At 35.0% G+C, this 16,270-nt stretch overlaps 1 protein-coding gene and 1 long non-coding RNA gene across 4 annotated transcripts; one reads left to right on the top strand and one right to left on the bottom strand.

Moving 5' to 3' along the window:
• Positions 1–2,340: 2,340 nt before the first annotated feature.
• On the top strand, positions 2,341–8,245 carry LOC110800114 (probable histone chaperone ASF1A). Of its 3 annotated transcripts, XM_022005411.2 has the most exons (5): positions 2,341–2,579; positions 3,035–3,102; positions 3,696–3,881; positions 7,399–7,514; positions 7,603–8,245. In XM_022005411.2, the coding sequence occupies exons 3-5, from the start codon at positions 3,773–3,775 to the stop codon at positions 8,002–8,004; spliced, it is 627 nt and encodes a 208-aa protein (XP_021861103.1). In that variant the 5' UTR covers positions 2,341–2,579; positions 3,035–3,102; positions 3,696–3,772; the 3' UTR covers positions 8,005–8,245. The 3 variants fall into 3 exon arrangements, with proteins under 3 accessions (XP_021861103.1, XP_021861102.1, XP_056693116.1); XM_022005410.2 differs by lacking the exon at positions 3,035–3,102; XM_056837138.1 differs by lacking the exons at positions 2,341–2,579; positions 3,035–3,102 and adding an exon at positions 3,140–3,609.
• Positions 8,246–8,306: 61 nt separating this feature from the next.
• LOC110800107 (uncharacterized) lies at positions 8,307–14,726 on the bottom strand. The gene is made up of 3 exons (XR_002536545.2): positions 14,524–14,726; positions 14,107–14,166; positions 8,307–13,003 (listed from the first exon to the last, which is right to left on the bottom strand). It is a non-coding gene; the product is annotated as an uncharacterized lncRNA (long non-coding RNA).
• Positions 14,727–16,270: the final 1,544 nt, after the last annotated feature.

The raw sequence follows: 16,270 nt of genomic DNA, 5'->3' as shown, positions 1-16,270 counted from the left end.
GTTTTATTTATCAAAATGGAATTTAAATATTATTTACATGAAAATTTATTTATAAAATATATATGTATTTCGATTAAAAATTCGATTAATAATAATATTTTCTTTAAATGTCGAAATTATAGTTTATTAAATTCGTTATTTATAATTTCATTACTTATAAAATTTATGACTTATAAAATATTAATTTTATAATTATTTGTCGATCTAGTACTAATTCAATTATTTACTATTTTTAAAAGAAATTGGACTCGGAGCTCAGGACGAACGAGCCAAGGAAAATCCTTAGCAGAATCGCGGAAGTGAGGTAACGGCTATTGCTAGTACCCGCAATCCCCTTATAAATGTATTATGAAATTATGACGTTATGATTGGATTTATGAATTAAATGTTTTGTCATGTTTTATGGATTGTGGGAATGAAATATGATTTGTTTGAATTATTCTTTATAATATGATTTGATTGAGTTTTCTCATAAAATGATGTTTATATGATGCGTTGAATGAAATGATGTTTTATGGATCCCATGATCTAAATGATGTTTTATGATATTAAATGAGTTATGTTATTTTCAACTGAAATACAAGCCAAGGCTTGGTAAAATTACATACGTACAACATGATAAATGAAAGTGAAAGACCTGGTTTGTCTGGCGGTATATAAACTACCATCTTCCTATCTATCGGTCATGCATGCACCACGAACACCTGTCCACCCATGGATTACGAGCCCAGGCTCCCATGGTTTATGAGCCCAGGCTCAGGGCCCAGGCCCCACGTTACGATGAGCCCAGGCTCTTATGGGCCCAGGCCCAGTGGAGAATTCCTTCACGGTTCGTACTTGCCGACAACTAGCATATTAATTAAATGTTTATGAATGACGTTTTCATTAAAAGTTTATGAATGAATTAAATATGATGTTTTATTAAATGTTTTACTTATTCTATTCTCCCTGTGTTATTAAATAAAATGAATTGAAATGAATTTACGTTACTAGGGTAGTCGTTACTGAGTCTTCGGCTCACCGTTTTGTTTTCCGTTTTAGGTACTGCGGGGAACGATGGACACGTGTAGTGGCGAGGAATTTCACTTTATTAATATTCACCTAGTTTATGCTTAATGCTTTGATAGTTTAATTAAAGACTTTTAGTAAGTTATGTACTTTTATTTTGGGAATATAAAGGATTATATATTTATTGGAGAATTTAATATCTTATGTTATGATGTTTGCCTTGTAATTTCCAAGAGGAAGTCACGGCAGTAATGTCCCGACCGAATTAGGTTAATTACGCTGCTAAGTATGCTTTAATTATTGAATTAGAGGTCGGGGCGTTACATGAAGATTCTGTAGGGGTTGAAATAAGTTTCATGGTTAAAAATGCTCATATTTCTTTCTTTCCATAAAAAGCCTAACAAAGGAAGATCGTCTTGTGAAGGGAAGTAGGGGATTTTCTTAGGGAAGATAGGAGGTCAGTAACATTAGAGGGTTGTAAGTTAAAGTCTATGGAAAGTGGAGAAAGATCTACGGAGTATAAAAAGTTACAACTACTTTTTTTTTGATGGGGAAGAACCAATTGGTAGATGGTACACCCGACTGCATGTAGCTCTACATGCAATCGGGTAAGTTTGCATTATTAATCCTTCAAAATAACATATTTTTTGTTGTTTAAAAACACATATAACTGTAAAAATGTGCTTTTAAATTGTAAAATTGTGTTGTTTAACCGAAAAAATGTGTATTGAAATCGAAAATTGTGCTTTAAAATTGAAAAAAAAAATGTGATTTTAACCCGTAAAATTGTGTTTTTAATCCGGTTGCATGTAGAGCTACGTACTTATAAACGGGTGCACCTTCTAATTTGTGGTGAAAAACAATATTATTAATAATCATTCGTAGGACATCTATGATGATAAATAGACTTGTATACCATAGATTTAGAGATAACATTTACCTGTTACAATCGCAACAGTTTCTATTATGCATCCTAAAGCATAACTCGTACTCCACCGCTTCTAGCTTGATGCGATCAGTGATTTTCGATGTCTTCGCATTTTTTCATAAACAAAGTTCTATTGATGTTTTCTATGTACTCCATTCTGCATCCTATTGATGAATTCACATCTTTACAACTTCTTCCCAAGTGTATTTCAGAAATAATACAGTGTATTAAATTTATTTATTTTATTCGTTCAAGTTTTTTAATGTAAAAATGGGGTACACAAAGATCAATAGAGTCTTGTCGATGTTAGGTTAGGTTCGGCTTGACTCAACTCGTACATTTTCTGATCGGGTCATTTTTGGAATAAAGACACACAAACGGCAGTCCCTAGCCGCGTAGTCGGTAGACCCTAGTTCTCGTACTATTACATTTTGAACATTTTCGCCCTTTCGCATGCCTCCATTTTCCCTCCAATCTTTTCCCCAAATTCACTGATTTTCCCTCCCTTTTTTTTTTCAGAACAATTTTAAAGATCGAATTGTCTGGCATCCTTGTACTTTCAATCTCATTTCGAAGTTATTCGATTCGCCAGCAACTTCTTCTTCTCCATCTTCATCACTCGCCTCTTTGCGTTCTTAGTCAGGTTAATATTCATCTTCAAATTACTTGTATTTCGTCGTTATTCTACTGTTAGGGTTTCCTTTTCATTTTCTTTGATTCTATACTCTGGGTATCTATACGATTGGTTGCTGCTCTTGTAAATTGGATCTTCCTTTTATCAATTTGTTATTTTGCAACCTCAGTTTTGGAGTTTCCTTGTTTAGATGTTGTTTGAATTATGTTCTAGGGTTTAGTTCGCGATTAGGGTTATGCTGTTATGTGTTTTAAGAGTTCTTGAATTTGTTGATTATACTCTTGTTGAAAGAAACTGTAGGTTTTAAGATGTGTGGCTTGTTTAGATATTGTTTGAATTACATTCTAGGGTTTTAATTCGCGATTAGGGTTATACCTTTTACTTGTGTTTAAGTTAATCATTGGACAATTTGGAGTTTTTTATTCTGATTTTGGTTGTTTCTTAACTACTCTACCTGATTGCAGTTTACATCAGTGTGTGCTGTTGCGTGTTTTAAGAGTTCTTGAATTGGTCGATTATACTCCTGTCGAAGGTAAAGAAACTTGTAACGAAGTGTAGGTTTTAAGATGTGTCGCTTGTTTAGATATTGTCTGAATTGTATTCTAGGGTTTAATTCGTGATTAGGGTTACATCTTTTTAACTGTGTTTAAATTAATCTCTAGACAAGTTGTGTTTCTTTACTATTCTACCTGATTGCAGTTTTACAGCAGATTGTGCTATTGTGTGTTTAAAGAGTTCTTGAATTTGTTGATACATCTTGTTGAAGGTAAAGAAACTTGTAACGAAATGTAGGTTTTAAGATATGTAGTGAAGATGTTGTGTACTTTCTTTGTAATCGATGTGTGCGGGTCTGTTGTTTTTCCTCTAATCGAGCAATATTGCCAAAACCAGTCAAATATTTGGAATTTCCATGTGCTTTTGCTACACTAAATGAATAACTAGTGACACAAGGTTAAAATGGCAGCAAGCCTTTATTTCCCACCAAAAATGCGGTGATAAGCAACAAGTATGGGACTTGCGCATCAATTACCCTTGAATGGTGCAAATGAATTCTGTTTCTTTTGTTTTCTGGCTATAATTTTCTAGCTTCATTTACTTGACTATTAAATTCCTGTTGTTGCTTAGGTTCTTCAATCGTGGTGTTTTGATTGATCAATAAAGAAGGTGCTCTATTTTACCTTTTACAACCAGAAAGGAATACGATGAGTGCAGTCAACATCACCAATGTTGCCATTTTGGATAATCCATCACCATTTCTCAGCCCATTTCAATTCGAGATATCCTATGAGTGTGTGGTATCTCTTAAAGATGGTAGCTTCCCTTTCTTTTTAATTTCATGAATTAGTGTTTTCTTATTATACATTCAAGTTACTTGTTCTTGGTGGTTGCACCAGGTAATAGAACGTCAGATTTGGGATTTGAGATGTTATGTTATCCATGAGAACTGATATGCCTAGGAAATGAATGTCAATTTGGTTGGAATGAAAGCTTTTGATGGATAGGGGTCTTGTTAATAGTTGAATAGCATATTAGCATGGCATAGGCATGCACATAAGCTAGCCATGTGAATTGTGGTAGGGCAGGTCTATGTGTGTGGGAATGTCTGTCCATGATGTGTTCATGTCTTAAAGGTTAAACCATAGTGTTCCTAGTGGAATATAACAAGGGAGGAGAGAAACATGAATAGAGGAGAGTGAGTAGAACCTGTCATAAAGCTGGTTAGAACCTATCATGAAGATACCATATGGAATTGATGGTTCTACTATGTAGAGGAGCTTTAAGCAATATTAAGTATAACTTTCACGACTCTCGATCCTTCCTTTTCTACTTAAAGCATTATTTCAGTAGGGAGAACCGGGAAGGCAAAATAAAATTGATGTCCGTAGAGTACTCCTCTACTGCTGTTGTTTTCTTTACTGGACAAAATATGTTGAGCAAGTGAGGGCATGTTTTCTTTTACCAACCTTTTATTTGGATCAGCAAATAATTCATTTATTAATCAATAGAATTACATCCTATTTTTCAGATTTGAAACCAGCATACACATCCTCTAACAGACAACAAAATTTAAACTCTATTACAAACATCACTTTGGACTTGCTTTGCTATTACTCTTCGCATTAAAATTGTCTACTTCCTGTAGGCCTGATTTCTAGCTCCCAAACATCACACACCATAGTCCATAGCTGTTAGAGATGCCAAGAACATTTTCCTTCTAACTTTTCCCACTTTGTATCTTCTGTTTCATTTCTTCCAAGTTGTATGCACCTCGTCAGTTCTAGTGCATTAAATGAGCCATTGGATTCCAAGAATTTGATCGGAATTCCCCTTTTCTAAGGGAAGGAAATCCCCTGTCACATCCGCCCTTTGAAGGTGAAGCACCATCGATTTACACTCCCCCTCACCTTGCACGAAATCTCTAGCTCTGAGGGACACCAAATGTTTTTGACGGTGTTACTGGGAATCCAACTTTGCCACCGCGTCACTCTATATGCAATTGTGAGTTGCCCTCAGATCCACCATAGCCACTACCTCTTGACCATTAATTGTTCCCAACATATTCAAGGTTTAGGGCTTATTTAACTCCATGGCTGAATGTTATGACATTTCGATTTGTAAGGGCTCTGATAGTATGTTCGACACCTCTGAGGGCTGATTTCTAACTCGTCATCGTCGTCCTCGTGCGTGAGCGATATGCTCAACTCCTTTCGGCATCGATGTCCCACCGACCAATTATCGTAACGCACATATTCTTTTCCGGCTTCCGTTGAAGCTCCTTTTTACTTGGCCGCCGAATCTCACACGTTGAAGCTCCTTCCTATATAGTTGCTGCTAGTGGATTGAGCTGCAGAGTTGGTAAAACTCATTGTTGAACGTATAGTATTGAAGCACTAGAGTAGGTGCTATAATTCCCACGCGCTACATTAAATGATTGGGCTTGAGAATAAGTGCCTTTCCCAGGCCCAAATCTCCCTCAGTTTTGTAGAGGCTCCAAGTCTCCGTTTATCCACCATTAGGCTAGATCCATGGCATGATCCAAAGACCTGGCCCCAACAATCAAACCTTTGTCCGTATACATCTCAGAGCCCCATTAAGAACAACCCCTTAGCTATATCTTCCCAATTGATCCAAAAGCTCAATGAATCTCCGTCGATCCTCCTACACGCCTCCATACGACTGCTCATTAGCCAACCACGGCTCTTCTAGTGTCTCGGTTGACTGCGATTGAAAGTGTCGACAAAGCAATGCTTTAATCTCCTCCCAGTGGTTTATCAGCCTGTGTATGTGTCCCTATTGGAACTATGAAAGTGTGTCGCCGTCCAAAGAGACCACCGGTACCTCCACCTTTTCTTCGTCATAGAGCCGGAAGAATTTGAAGTTTCGTTCTGCCCTCAAAATCCACCCATCTTGGTTGCTTCCATCGAAGAGAGGAAGGTCTAACTTCCTGTACTTCCAATCTGCACCTCTTCCACCATTGTGAAACACCACCCGCACCTCCACCAGATCCGCCACCAACATAACCATCCACCGTAAATTCGAATCCACCATAAACCGTTCTTACTTCTGGAATCATTCCAGTTTTACCAAAAGTGTACCCACCAGTCCACCACCATTGACACTAAACTCTGGTTACTGGGTCGATCTGTTTAACAACGACCGGATCTCCGTTTGAAATTTGGCTTGGTCACTCTTGATCAACGTCGATGCTCCATTGAAGTTCTCGTGAAATCGATCCACTCTTCCCTCAATTCGGTAGTTGGCGACATCCAGATCTTCATGGCTCTGTTTCATTGCCTTTGCTGTACTCCTTGTTTTGTTCAGCGAATTTTATCCTGGCTGCTTCCATCGCCAGAGCTACAGAGGAGGAAATCTGATCTGCTATGGTGGAACTTTCTGCCATTGTGGTTTGAAGGGGCCACCATTTGTGTTTCCAGCTGCTCAATTCGCAAGATTGAAACTGGAGGTGCCATACATGTGATCAGAATCTACTGACACCACTTGCTAAGATCTTAGCTAAATCATGGCTGAAAAACAGCAAAAATAAGAATATTAAGAAGCGACTGAGGGGGAAAACGCAGAAAGTAGGGAAGATATGGATGTATAAACTATTAAGGGGAGAGGTTCTTAACCAACAATTTGAGAGGCTGGATCTCTTCCACAAGACTACTCAAAAAAACAGTTTTTACAATACATACCCCCTATCCACTATTTATTACAATCAGTTTCCTGACTTGCTCAGCACACTGCTGACATAACTAACTCAAGGTGCATCCCCCCCATTTCCTGCTGCAGTGACGGCGTAGATTCCTCCTAACTGTCATTATTGCAAATGATCCTCTTGCCCTTTCTCACATACGTGATAAGTGCAGGTGCTCTATGCTGGGTCGTAGCAAATAACCTTGGAATGAATGAATTATCATCATAGTCTATTTTCAGGAGAAACTTTTAGGTGGTGGCTTGAGTTTTGGTCCTTTTGGCAGGTGATGCAGTGTTTTGGTAGCTGACTTTGCTGAGTGACAACCATTTTAGAAAAAATGACAGTGATATCATCTGGATGATACCTAACTAGGGTTTTAATTTATTTATTTTAAATCAACTATTACTGATTTTTTTAAGGACAAATTTACCCTAGGAACCGTAATATGAGATACTGTTTATTTTGGGGAATCATTTGGATGATGGAGGCTTATCTGACTAAGCAACTTTTACAAATATTTCAACTATTTCTTGGATGATCATTTTGTGGGCTTTTTGAAGTTTTCTGTGGATATACTTTTCAAATTAGTTTTTGTTCAATTGTGTGGTTGGTTTGTGTAATCATTTGCAGATATAGAATGGAAACTAATCTATGTGGGATCAGCTGAAGATGAGACATATGACCAACTCTTGGAAAGCGTGCTTGTCGGACCTGTCAACGTGGGCAATTATCGTTTTGTTCTCCAGGTGATCTATCATGCATTCCACAAATTGTGGTTTCCAGTAATGTGAGTATGTCATACAGAGTATTTATGAAATTTGTGCCTCATTTCAGGCAGACCCACCAGATCCATCAAAAATTCGTGAAGAGGATATAATTGGTGTCACTGTGTTGCTATTGACATGCTCTTATTTGGGGCAAGAATTTATTAGAGTAGGATATTATGTGAACAATGACTATGCTGATGAACAATTGAGAGAAGAACCACCTCAGAAGGTGTTGCTTGATAAAGTTCAAAGGAACATCTTGACCGATAAGCCAAGGGTTACAAAATTTCCTATTAATTTTCAACCGGAGGAGAATGAGCATGGTGAGCAGCCTACAGCATCACCACCACCTGAACAACCTTCAGAAATCAATGATCCAGAGCAACTGCCACCACATGAACAGCCAGCAAAAAGTGATGAAGAGAAGCAACCCCCACCACCATCACCATCTCTGGATAACTCTGAATAGATTTTCCTGAAACAAAAGTTAAGTACTTGTTGTTTCTTTATTCTGATAGTCAGGGAATTATTCACAATGATTTTGGTACCGATCTTAGAGGATGTGAAACACCATAGATGACGCACAAAGTGAATCCTTTCAGGAAATGTCAAATGTACAATATGCTTGTATTTTTGGATCAGAAATCACATGAGTACTAGGTTGAATTTCATTACTTATAGTCCATTAAACTTGGTAGACATTGCTTTGATCTTCTTTTGGTACTGTGACTTTTGTGGTGCGTGGTGTGTGCTTTTTTTGGTTGAATGGTGTGTGTGTTTGTTTCTTTCCTTTTTCCTTGTTCTTTGATGTTTTGTTTAAGGGGATGAGAGACCAATTCTTGTTTTGAGGATGGAGATGTCTGATGGATAGACTCCGTAGGTTATATTGTTCATGGTAGCTTTGCGGAATTGCTGAAAATGTAGATAGTTTTAATTCATGTATTTGACTATATTTCAAATACATTGTTAATTGCACAAAACATATTATTTGACAGATTACTACAAATTTCTTAAAGATAGAGTAAAAAAGATTGACATTTATCTAGAAAAAGGCGATGAGCATCACTACCAGGAGTACGACAGCAGCCTGTACTTTCAAACGAAGACTGGCATGTCAAATAAATCTCTGATGAGAGAACATTCTGTTCTGAATATGCATACCTTCTGCTTCAGGATAATAAACATTTCACCTTTTAAAATGGCTAAAGAAATCACAATTTCAGTTTTGTTGAGTCAATCTTGATGAGTTTCTGCTAAAATGCTTCCAAATTCAAGTTAATAATTGCGATAGAAGTTGCTAAAGATATCACAGATGGTATCTTCCTGATTGACTTTACTGGCAAATGTGATATGAGGCGGTAACCTATACTGGTTAGGCATTCTACTCTCATCTACAACACTTCGGCCATGTTCAAAGGTAGTGGTACGTTAAAGTAGCGGTGGTGGGTGTTTGGCAAATTAGCGGTTTAAGTAACGACTTAGTGGTAAAAGTTGAGGTCTAGGGATTCGAACGAGCAATGTGCGAGTATGACACATGTGCCCTTAATCTTACAATGTACTTAACGTTATTGTTTTCGCACTTCTTTAATAAGACGTGAGTCATGTGATCTTTAATAAAATATACTCGGTAATAAACATATTTAATTTAATAAATAAATATTATTAAAAGTGCAATAAATATGTTATGACCATTAATAAGTCAAATTCTACTATTATGGACCCAACTTAGACACCTAACCATTCTACTAGTTGGCAGCTATAAGCTACCTAACTGCTAAAACGATGGTGGCCTTGTGCATCCTGGTCAACAGCACATGGCCACCAGAAAATAAAGGTCCCATTTCGAAAAGACCAACCTACCTATTAAAAAAAAAAAGAAAATGATCTTCATCTTCAGCGAGTCACGTTCAACGATTCAATTCCTGGGAATTGGTAAATCAATCACCTCACCAACTTCCCAAGTTTAGTTTTCCTACTTTCCTTCCTCAAGATTCACACTCCAAACTCCATTCAATCACTCATGATTCATCTCCCCTAATTTACTTTTCTTTCCTATTCCAAATTCTCAATTCCAAAAAAATTATTTTCAAATTTCAACTCAAATTTCACATCAGATGCTTCAAATATTCAATTTGACCGAAAAAACAAAGATTTTGCTATCAATGGAACCAATTTTTCGCAACAAACGGCTAGATTTTTAGTTTTTTACCCAATGGGATTTGTTGAAGATGAAGAACAAGATTTACAGAGGCAAAGGTATTTTCGAATTTATCAAATCAATTGTTGTTTTCTTCTTAATTTCGTTATTTTACAATGGAATTTTCGATTTCTTTATTTTACAATTGAATTTCCGATTTCTTTATTTTACAATTGAATTTGCGAAAATTTAACAATTTTTTTATTTTAATTGTTATTTATCAAATCAATTGTTGTTTTCTTCTTAATTTTTTGTGCTTAATCAATTGTTGTTTTTATCTCAGATTATTTGTGATTAATCAATTGTTAATTTTTTTTCCGTGCTTAATTACAATTTTTATCTCAGATTTTTTGTGCTTATTAAGTTCTTATACTTTTTTTTGAGGGGAAGTTCTTATACTTCTTAATTTGGTGAATTCGTGCTTACTCGCAAAGAAATTAGATTTTTTAGCTAATTATATTTGATTTTTTTCGGTTAATTTCAATTTTTTGATGGTACTGTTAATTACAAAATTTATGCTATTACAAATTATTTTTTGCTATTTTTTCCGTGAATTCCTATTATTTTTGTTGTTGTAATTTCAATTTATCGTACCTATATTAATTCGTTACTGGCTTACGAATTTTTTTTCCTTCTTTTGTTTTGAAGCTAAAGATTAGGAAAAGCCGATAAGGCAATTTTTTTTTTAATATTAGGGGCCCCATTTTTAAGATTTGGACAAGATTAGAACAGGGCCTCTGAAAAGTTTAAGACGACCCTGTTAAAACTTATCCACTATTGTTAGTTTTTCCAAACATGGCCTTAGGTGACTATCTAGTAGCTATTTATGGTTCCATACATCTTTACATAACATCTAGATACATTCTCCCAAGTACTAGTTGGAGTTTCCAAAACCAGGTCCCCAGATATCCAAATTTGTTTTAAACGGGAAAATTGTAGCCATCATTTTTGATACTTTGGATTTTATGACCCTGAAAGGTTAGTGGTCTGCATGCTTTTTATACACCCTATTGAACTCTATGAGACATATTGGTTATTAGAATCATCTGCTTAAGATCTTAAACATTACAAAACCAAGTTGTTAATCAAGGTGATTTCATGCCTTTGAGTAACCAACTAGTAGGTCGTTATTTTTCCTACTGTAAACTATATCCATAAACTCAAGGGAATGTATGTGGAGTCATAAAAGGTTGAATGTATCTGGTCCTGAGTGATACTCGGTTTGGTTCTAGTTACCCGTATTTTTCATTTGAGTATTTTAATTTTAAAAAAATCCAGCCCTAGATTGGATCTGTTAATCGTAAATTTGGTTCAGGTTTTTTGATTCCATATTCAGAAACATTTTTTAAGTCATTGAAAAATGAGAACAATTATGCAATCGCTCGTCCAATCATGGGACACATTGGCCCTCTAACAAGTGAACTATGCACAACATGTTCCTTACTTAAAAACATTTTCTAAGCCAATGATTCATGAAAGCAATCATGCCACAACTCGTCTAACACTAGATCATTATCCCTCTAGGCGAATAGTGTACAAACAAGAAAAATATCAAAGTCATTGGTACATAAACCATTCTTCACCCAACATGGGGCTCATCAACGACCTACACACACCATCTCGCCCAAAAACGGAGCTCATCAAATGCTTACACATACCATCTCGCCTAGCATGGGGCTCAGCAAGTGCCTACAATCTCCATACTTAAAAAAAAATTCAACAATGTGGGAATGAAACTAACCAAGGCCATAAGTAAGCAATTTTTCCTTGATAGTTTTAAAAATAGCACTTTAAGTATATGCTAGAGCATTTTTGGCGATTCCGTCGAGCCAAACCCCTTATGGGAGTTTATGTCTTGTAGATCTTGAAAAAAAATCTCCTCAATAGGAGCACCGGAGACCAAGGTACGACCCTCGATTTTTCTTGTTAACAAGCATATCCGTGAATCATCATACTAGTCGCCCACTATGGCTACATATTACTCTTATAAATAAGGGGGATTAAAATAATCACCTCGATTGGACTCTCGGTTAGGAGTTATGCTAGATAGAGCGCATGCATGCTTTAAAATTTTAGCAAATTAATTTGGACATGGAAATGTAGAGGTCTGGATCTTCTCATGTACCCCATGGATCCCTGGGGGCATAGACACATAGTGGGTGCTTACTTCTCACAACCGTCTACTTGTTTCTTAAATGACATTTTAGTTGATTTTTTTTTTTAAAACGCATGTTGTCGAATACAAGTGGTTTTATTATTCCAAATTTCGTTATATGACCAGGGAAACATTCTCCAAAATTTGAGAAGATTTTAAGACCGGGTCCTGGAACCTCCAAATCTGGTAAAAGATAGTGAATAATATTTCAATTTATTAAAATAGCTTTCAATTTTGGCAAATTTGGATATTTTCGGAAACCGGAAACGTTAGAGGTCCGGACGCTTCCCAAATACCCCATGGGTCCCTAGGGGTCATATTGGGAGCATGGAACCACTTAATTCGCTTATTAAATGACATTTTAGCCGATTTTCTTAAAAATGCACGTTGTCGAAGCAAGGCTATTCCAGGGATTTAAGAGACTAGTATTGTAACACCCTAATAATTTCTTAATTGCTTTTATAAAACTATTTTTTTGACTAAATAGAAGAAATTACTAGAATATTACTGTCACCGTGATAATGGCTAAGGCTCGTACCAGAATAACACAGTGCAACTAATAATTACTACCTCCGTTTCAAAATGATCTTTAAACTTTTCGTTTTAGTCTGTTTCATAATGTATGCTTTTTACTATTTTTGGACATAAACATTTACAATCTAACCCCTCTTACCCCACAACATTTACAATTTCCTAATCACTTTCCCTTGCTTTATTCATTTTTTTTTCTTACACCCACCCACATTTTTACGCATTCATTTTACTTTATCAATATTTTATTATATTCTTCCACATTTTCCCACATTCTCCTTCTTTTGTCTTAATATTTGTGCAAACGGTAACCGTAAAGATAATTATAAAACGGAGGTAGTAACTTTTAAAACTCGACATAAATAATACACGGTCTCCTTACAATTCAAAACCATTAAAGACCCTGATTAAAATCCAACTTTAAATCCAAACTAAATTAAAATCATTAACTATTGAAAATTATTGTATAGACATTTATTAAAACAGGGTTTATTAAACCATGCAACTAAAATACTCTCAACATTCACAATCTCGAATGCTGACATTACTTCACCTGCAAGTAACTCCTATAAGGTCATGTTTAAACTGCTCAAGCAAGTGCAATGATGGATCGTCGCAGGGTCATTAAAAAATAGGCCATGACCAAACACAACATAAAGCACGTAATCAGCAATGTTGAGTACATGCAAGTCATAACTAAGCAATTAAAACCAAACATGCTTCACTCTAAACGAATAGTAAATATCACATGCAAAAGCCACATCCTTAAACTTAATTCAACATGAATAGAATAAATAAAATAACAAGTCTTGACTCTTGACATGAACCAATTCTAACTCTACTAATTAAATTAACTTTAAATAATTGGATTAAGCATCGAATGAGTTTCTTGCCTAGTTATGTCCAAAACGGACTAGCATTTGGGAGTTACCCAAATACTAATTAAAATAACAACCAAACGTGACGGAATTCCTACACAAAATAAATAATACAACGACTTGTATTACGGTAGAAGCCACGGGGTACACCTATGTACTCCCCCCATATGTACATACTCGAGGTGCATACATCCAAGAGTTTTTGAGCTTATCCTCGTTCACTTTACGTTATTAATATTTTATTTAAAGTCCGACTCACGACTCAATTAAATAAAACAAATAATATTTCAACACTTAAACAATTATTTTTTAATATTCTTTAAAGACATGTGATCAACGAACACTTGACTTTAATTAATTAATTAATCCTCCTTGACCCATCATGACTGAATTAACATGAGAGGTATGCCATAAGACACAATTTAAACCTTGACTATACTTGTAATTAATAGTACGAACATGGTGAACTTTACTTGACATGCACGTAATTAAAAGTAAGGGATATGATTATGATTAAATGGGATGCTTGTAGTTAATCATACTAATACGATTAAATGACATGCTTGTAATTAGGAGTACAAACATGATTAAAAAACCTAGACATGATTGTAATTAAAAGTACAACATGTATTCACTTGTTAAGCATGCATGTAATTAAAAGTACACACATAAAGTAATTTGACTAATCATGCTTGCTATTTAATTCAACAAACATAAACCACTACTTAAGTAAACACGAATTATATAATCAATCCACATTCAACATGTTCATCAATACATGTATTAAAATCTCCCTAGATATGTACGTACCTTGAGTAGTTAATGTATGGGGCCATAAATTAGAATTAACTAGCAATTTGAAATTCCCCCCTATAATAAATTAATAAACTAATATTAATCACCTAGACTTTAAAATTCCAGCAACATTATGAACTTTAAAAATCACCTACTAATCGAAAATTTAAACTTTTATGCTAGCTAATTAATCCCAATAATTTAACTAGAAATCCATCCTAGCATAAAACAATATTAAAACATGCTTTAAAACCCTAAAATCAAAGCTTTTTATACTTTTATGTAATCTGAAAATTTAATTACTCAACACAATCAAAATATTATTTCAATCATAATATTAAATTTGAAAATCTAATTAATTACATAAAAGAAATATTTCTTTTATTATTAAAGCAGTTAAATAGAAAAAAAGGGAAGAAGGAGAAAATATACCGGCCGGCCAAAGGGCTCGACGAAGGCGAGCGGCAAGCGAGGGCGGGGAGGAGCGGCGGGTGTTGGCTGCTGCTCGATGTTGATGTTGTGCGGTGTGGCAGGATGCGGAGCGCAGCACGACACGGAGAAGCCGAAGGGGAGAGGGGGAGGAAAGTTTAGGGATTTGTAATTGTGAGGTTTTTGATGGGGAACTTCCTATTTATAGGTTGTTGGGCTTGTGTTTAATGATGCAAAATACGGGAGTGCCTTTGATTTTAAATTTAATGACATGACCCCTAATTCTCTTTTAAACTTGCGGATTAAAATATTTTCTCCTCCAAAAAATTTATTATTAAATATTTTTCTCCCAAGCTTATTATTTCTAATTAAATACATTTAAATAAATATTTAAATGCAATTTTAATGAACTCACTTAAAAATATTTTATAAATATAATAAATCTAATATACATATATAAAGGAAGCATTTTTGCCGAAATATTAGAGCGCCACCTAGGATTACTAATGGTTTCGGCCAATTAAAAATAAGATTTCTAATTTATTTTTGAATTAAAAAAATTGAGTGTCACGTAGATAATTAATTAGGTGCCACGTAGATATTTAAATTAATTAATTAATTACTAATATATACAATTCTATCCAAAATCAAACATTCTAATAATTAAAAAATAAATCTAAAATAAAATTCATCCAAAATCAAACACTAATCTAAAATAAATTCAATCTAAAATCAAACATTGATCCAATACTAGAGCGCCACGTAGGAAATCTAATGGTTTCGGCCAATAAAAAAAAGACTTTAAAATTATTTTTGAATTAAAAAATCGAATGCCACGTAGATAAAAAAAGTAGGTGCCACGTAGATATTTTTATTAATTAATTATTAATATTTCTTATATACAATTTCATCCAAAATTAAACATTATAATAATTAAAAAATAAATCTAAAATGAAATTCAATCCAAAATATATAAAAAACCAATCTAATCTAATATATAAAATATAGCAGTTGATATATATATAAGAGTTTTATTTTAACGTAACAATTTAATAGAAACCGTGCATCGCACGGGTTAAAATCTAGTATATTTATAATTTAAAAAAAAATCGGGGTATTCCACAAGTATGTTGATTTTTTTTTTACCAAACTTCTTTATATGACAATTGGGTAAGTTCCCCAAAATTTGAGGAAGATTACGAGACCGGGTCCCAAAACCTCCAAATTGGGTCAAAACGGTGAATAGTAATAGCCTTCAATTTTGGTCGGACTCGAAAAGGTAAGAGGCTCGGATGCTTCCCATATAACCCAAGGGTCCCCGGGGGGCATATTGAGTGAATTGGTGCTTAGAACCATATACCTCTTCTTTTAATTGACATTTTAGCCGATTTCTTAAAAATGCATGTTGTCGAATCAAGACAATGGTTTTAAGTGACCAACAAGTGGGATTTTATGATTTCAAACACCATTATATGACCATAGGAAACATTCCTAAAATTTTAGGAGTTTCTGTTACCGAGTCCTGCAACCTCCAAATTTGATCCAAATGGTGTAATTATAGCCTTTAATTTTGGCAATTTTGGGACATTTGAGGACTCGAATTAGAGGCCCGAATGTTTTCTATATATACCACGTAGATCCCCCGGGAACATATTGGATGCTTAGAACCACCTAGTTCGCCTTCAATTTTGAACATTTCAAACGCGACAAGATTAGAGACTCATATGTTTTCCTATGGATCCTCCGCGCA

This window comes from Spinacia oleracea, chromosome 2, assembly GCF_020520425.1.
Source record: "Spinacia oleracea cultivar Varoflay chromosome 2, BTI_SOV_V1, whole genome shotgun sequence".
NCBI classification, from domain to species: Eukaryota; Viridiplantae; Streptophyta; class Magnoliopsida; order Caryophyllales; family Amaranthaceae; genus Spinacia; species Spinacia oleracea.
The sequence above is the reverse complement of the archived record's forward strand: the minus strand, read 5'-3'. Positions and strand labels throughout refer to the sequence as shown.

What these genes read in the sequence shown, in the direction of transcription:
- LOC110800114 (XM_022005410.2), top strand. Translation starts at nt 3,773, where the DNA reads ATGAGTGCAGTCAACATCACCAATGTTGCCATTTTGGATAATCCATCA. An exon ending in TGTGGTATCTCTTAAAGATG is followed by an intron (nt 3,882 to 7,398) that starts GTAGCTTCCCTT and finishes AATCATTTGCAG; the next exon opens with ATATAGAATGGAAACTAATC. An exon ending in ATTATCGTTTTGTTCTCCAG is followed by an intron (nt 7,515 to 7,602) that starts GTGATCTATCAT and finishes GCCTCATTTCAG; the next exon opens with GCAGACCCACCAGATCCATC.